Source organism: Photinus pyralis, unplaced genomic scaffold (genome assembly GCF_008802855.1).
Source record: "Photinus pyralis isolate 1611_PpyrPB1 unplaced genomic scaffold, Ppyr1.3 Ppyr1.4_LG4, whole genome shotgun sequence".
Classification (NCBI taxonomy): domain Eukaryota; kingdom Metazoa; phylum Arthropoda; class Insecta; order Coleoptera; family Lampyridae; genus Photinus; species Photinus pyralis.
In genome coordinates, this window is record NW_022170511.1 from 29,796,403 (window position 1) to 29,802,095 (window position 5,693).

At 36.2% G+C, this 5,693-nt stretch overlaps 1 protein-coding gene across 2 annotated transcripts; it reads right to left on the reverse strand.

Moving 5' to 3' along the window:
• Positions 1-3,499: 3,499 nt before the first annotated feature.
• On the reverse strand, positions 3,500-5,259 carry LOC116168738. 2 transcript variants are annotated; one of them, XM_031484704.1, is made up of 3 exons: positions 5,125-5,259; positions 4,060-4,933; positions 3,500-4,010 (listed from the first exon to the last, which is right to left on the reverse strand). In XM_031484704.1, exons 2-3 carry the CDS (start codon positions 4,864-4,866, stop codon positions 3,570-3,572), a joined length of 1,248 nt encoding a protein of 415 aa, XP_031340564.1. In that variant the 5' UTR covers positions 4,867-4,933; positions 5,125-5,259; the 3' UTR covers positions 3,500-3,569. The 2 variants fall into 2 exon arrangements, with proteins under 2 accessions (XP_031340564.1, XP_031340565.1); XM_031484705.1 differs by lacking the exon at positions 5,125-5,259 and adding an exon at positions 4,992-5,097.
• Positions 5,260-5,693: the final 434 nt, after the last annotated feature.

Sequence of the window (5,693 nt, forward strand, 5' to 3'; positions counted from 1 at the left end):
AATTAGTCCGAGTAACGTACTCCGATAAAAAGAGGTAGGTATCCGTACACAAACACGCAAACCAAACACTCAAACACCGACGTCTTCTCTCTTCGGGTACCCACAAATTCAAAACTTCCGTGTTTCCGCAAAATAAAAAAAAAACAGGACGGCGACAAACTTCTTAAACTTCTCAATAATTCTTCTTAAAACGGCAGACACAAAATTCTAATTAAACCTGGATCCACTACGCAAGAAACTTCCACAAAATTCAAAAATAACGTAACCGAAGAAGCGCCGGTTGGCTTTGTAACGACCAAAAAGCCCCGCTCTCATCAAAAATTTTCTATTTAAGCCAAAAGCCCTTCTCCTTTCTTCAACATCCCGTCCGCCAATCACGCGAAGCGTCGATTTTTCAACTTCTTGCTAAACGGCACGTACGCCCGGCAATTCTGCGAAGAACCTTATCTCTACTTCGCGCTATACCTCGTTAACGGCAAATAAAATTTAAAAAGAAATTTACATCGAAAAAAATTCTAGGAATAAAATAAAAACAGAACACTTCTAAGAAATTGAACCAAAACTATAACATGAAATTTACGCAATCCTGTGTCTCAAATTATTAATAACCCCCCCGGTTAATTAAATGAACTAAACAAAATTGTCACATCCAGACGCTCTATAATTTCTTTCAAGTTACAACTAAAACAAAATAAACACAACAATATATTCTATCCAATAAAAGACAATTTATTATTATTTATTAATAAAATTCCCCTTCAGCAAATCAAACCTTTAAAATCGACGCGCTCTGCGTCCCGAATCGATATGGATCATTAACTTCCCTCGTATAGCGTTAGGTTTGGGACGTTTATTGTAAATTATGGCCCATTGTTCTCGTGTTCTCGTCGTTCCCTTTATTTTATGTACCTACCCACTTATCCTTTCTGTGTAAAATGCCCTTAAGAAAGGTCAATTCCTAGGGTTTGTTTGGTTCTTGCTGAACCAAGACCAAGTGAAGACAACTCTGTGTGATGTGTGGGATATTTGGGCTGGTTATCCATATAATAACAATGTGAATTTTTTCTAATGTTAAATGTTTGTTCTTTTTATGTTATGTTATGAATATTAAATGTTTAAGAATTCCAGTATTCCTATGATCCGATATTTCATAAAGTTACTTGACAATATTATTCTAATTTGCATTTCATGCCATCCTCATTATACATAATTAATTTTGCTATAACGTTTAATTTTAAATTGTTGGCTGGTTTTTTCTTCCTGAGTTATGTTTTTTACCAGACAATTTCTATTTCTACTCTGTGAACTACAATTTTCAAGTTTTATTCTTGCAATGTAATTTATTCTGATTAAACTTCCGTTTTTAAAGCATGTACTCGTTTTACTTGTGTACCTTACTTGACCATCACCCCGAAAAGCAACACATATTTTGTAGTGTTTTGTAGTTCTTTGGGAAGGTTGACCCAGTAAACACACGGTCTGTTTGTCTATTATACGATACCCTCATTTCCAGCTAAACGGCGGAACCGATTCGAACTAAATTTGGTACACCCGTTCTTAGACATAAAAGGGCTGAAAAGTTTTTGTGCAGAAGGCGCATGCGCTAGTGGTATCTGTGCCTAGCTACAGCAATTTTTTTATATAGCTTCTCGGTCTGTTCTTTATACGCGATAAATGCCGAACGGGCTTTGTTACTTTAACTTCGCTCACGCTAAGATTTTAAACAAACTTATTCCTTTTCCTGTGACCTGTTACTTAAAATACGGATGGCTAGAGTAATGAATAATGAGTATTAATTAAATCAACTCTGTATATATAATAATATATTTCTGTGTGTACTGGTCCGTAGGCCAGAAAGACCGTACACAAAATACCAAAACAAAAACCTAGCTAGCTCTTTCCCTTTACTTATTAACACGTTAACTTCAAACAGGTAATGCGTCAAACCAAATACCTCAAACTCCAAACGGAACTGCAAAATTTTGAAAAATTAAATGGATCTTGAGCAAGCATCCAATGAAATCAGGTAAATTACAAAAGTGCGATTTAATTCTAACACATACAAGGAAAATGGTACCAAAACACAAACAATTATTACAAAAAGACTAAAATTAAAACCTAACTACTTACATTACTTGTCCGGGAATTGTAATATCCAATCAAATAAAAGGTATCCGTACACAGTTCACAAAAAATTACAATTTTCAATCAACGCACTTTACACTAACGACCGGGTAATCGCAGCATCTTGTCTTCTAGTAGACAAGGACGTTCCAATAAAAAAAAACTTAACTTCAAACTGAGTCACGTTGGAAAAAAACTTATGGGATAGAAAAATAATTAGCCACGAATTCAACTTCCGGTTTCACACACAAAACTTCTTCAAACTTCAAACTCACATTAGACGAGAGTTTCAATGCTGGCTGTCGCTTCAACACAAATAATCCACAATGGAACTCGCAAAAAACGAAATAAAACCTTCTACGAAACGTAACTCGGTGCTGACGTAGCAAAGAGCTGAAATAAATTGGCCGCATTTTGGCCCTAAACTTTCCGTAAAGCCGATTTTAAAAACTGCAACGGAACGTAGTTCGGCGCTGAACTTGGCTAAAAGCTGATTTCAAATCTCAACGAAACGTAGTACGGCGTAAGCTCTAGCTAAAAGCTGATTTTAAATTCTTCAACGAAACGTAGTTCTGCGTTGACTGTTGCAAAAGGTGCCGCTTTCGTTCTTGACGTCTTATTTACGGCAAAACCCTTCTTCCGAAAATCAAAATTATAACAACCAATCATACGCAGTTGACAAAGCAAGGCTATCCCCTAAACGTACGTTAATAGACCAGAAAATAGAGGTCGAATAATTTTTATAAATCAATTTGTTATCAGACATTAAGAGACTTAAATTCTAGGAAAAAATAAAATTTTATCTCTCTTAACTACACAGAAAAGGCGATAAATGACATCCACATGTCAATTAAATTAAGCATTTACAATTGATAACAGATAAAGACCCAACAATTCCCAGAAATTTCTACGTTAAATAAAATAAAAATGTAAACAAAAACAACCTTGAACGGTTTCTCGTATGACACAAATAATCTCCTTGCCGTTACATAGACCAACGCCAGATTAATAAAATTTAATTACAAAAGTTATTTACATAAAATGGAAACCGCCCTTGTCCATCTTAATTAGGATGTCCGAAAATTTCATCCTGCCGGACGAAATAAACACAGCAATATTCTCACTCTTTGCCTATCTTTTCCCTAACCTTTAAAGCTCGTTGGATGGACATATCGGAGATTTAAATTATGTAAAGTAAAAAATTAGCTTATCGTACATTTTCGGTACTTTTTTTTTTAAATACTGGGTTTGCACGACAGGCAATACCTACCTACTCTCGGCAGGGGTAATAATTAGTATATTAGCTAGCATCTTTGAAATGTGACGATGGCGATGTTGGAAAAGAAGCTACACTTTTCGTAAAATATCATCGCATTTTAATGGATTTACATTGTTTCACACATGATCACTTGATACGCTGACAAAATGAAAAATTTGAAAACATTTCACTCAAAATTGTACCCGAAACGACCAAAGTCGCAAATTGCTTCCCTAACCCTCGTGTCAAATTTCTCCCGGTTTTGTAAATTGTATAAAAATCCAAATTCCTCCTTAGAGGACTCGGTTCGGAGTACATCGGGAACCTTTTGGTCAATCGTTGAATAAAGGTAAATTAACATGATTGCCATTGTGAGTCCCAATAGACCGTAAGTCTTTAATTCTCTTTGTAAAATATCAAATGGAAGCATCTTTTCTCCGTCACAACCGAATTCCCTCATAAATGAACAGAATGTCTTGTGGTACTCCATTATTAACTCATCGTAGCGTTCTCGAGTAGCTTTGCTAGCGGCGGAAAGTATGAACGTAACCAAATCTACTGCTGGGGACTCCAAACGAGAGTGTTGCCAGTCGACCATGCAGGTACTCAAAAGATCACCAGAGGTAGGCTAAAACGTCTCAATCAGTTTTAGGTGTAAGATGCTAGTACTTACTTACATCATACTTAAACAACAAATTTGGAATACCGCAGTCGATGTGACTAATTACTCGGTGCTCCTTTTTGGAATTGAGCAGCTTTGTAGTAATAGACATTACGTTTTGGACAAAATAGGAGAATTTCTCAAACAGAGCAGTATCATCAATCGACTTCAGTGCCTTCAAAGCGTGACCCAATCGATGTTGCCTACACATGGCGATGCCTTCGTAGCTGTCACAGTCATAGGAAGAGTGGTGTACAGTATTTCTTTCAAATTCTTCAAAAAGGGCTGGCTTGTAGTGCTTTATCACGTAGGAGAGGGCATGCAATCGTGCGTATTCCTTCACTACGAATAGTATATGCGGGTAATCCAGAGGTTGAGCTCGATCGCAATGCCTATAATTCAGTGCCTTTACGTTTTGTAATACTATCATTTTGTCGTGTGCTGCTGCCAAAGACGCGTAATAAACTGGGAAGCAATCGAATGGTGTTTCAATGTTATACTCTCCTTGAATTATATTAAACTCTTGCAAAATTTTTGAGTACACGTATATCTCAATCAGTAAGGAAGACTGCACAGGTAACAGCCTTTGAAGAATTTCACTTGACGGGGCACACTTTAGAATGTAATGGGAAGTCGATTCCTTATTTCCGTTGGTCCACACTACATCGGCTTCTATTATAATTCCACCAAAATTTTCACCATCTTCTGCTCCCGATGATAATGATATAGAAAAATTACCAACGCCGGCTCGCCTCAAAAATCCGTTAAGTACCATTTGTTGGTTTTCTGTTAGAACTATTGCATGGTTATTCTTAGCCATCATTGAACAGTAGCGACCACAATTTTCAAGTCTCTATGCCCGAAGTGGTATATGCGTTTCCTTATTGTGCCTAAAGTGAAAAATATAATATGGAGTATATCCGATTAAAAAAAAATACACTTGCCTACCTAGATACATTCAAAAGGGATGCGTTTTTGAACAACGCTAACATGTATACTTGTACAAATGAGGAAAAATCGTAGATTTAGGTAAGTATGGGTTGTTGTACTAACGTAAATAATAATATGAACTATGCCTTACCTGATAGTAAAGATAAGTGGAGTATTTTTTCCATTACGATTATCAGCGCCGAAATTTAATTTCCCCTGCCCCCCCCCCTGCCAATTTCGTACACGATTCTCTCGCCGTGAGTGAGTTTAGTTGTGCGAGATTTATTAAATTAGGTACTCATATTTTAATACGAATTGAACGATTGAAAGATAAAAATAAGCAAGTTCAAAATGTTTTGTTCAACACTATGCGATTGCTAATGACCTGTTCAAAGTTCTTCATATTTTCGAAAACTGTATGATGTTGCTGTTATGTTATGTTATAAACAGTCGCATCTATAGCTGCACGTAATTCATCAATGGTGTGTAATTTCTATGTAATTTCTATAAATAACGTTTTTTAGATAACCAAATAAAAAGTAATCCCAGGGTGTTAGATCAGGTGATTTTGGCGGCCAACGGTTTCTTCCAACAATTCGGTCATCAAAATACTAATACCGGTCGATATGGACAACATAATAGTTATTTAGTATTGTTTAACAAACATTTTTTTCTATTTCGGTGTCACAATGTTGATTTTGTACAACTGTTTTCGGCCGA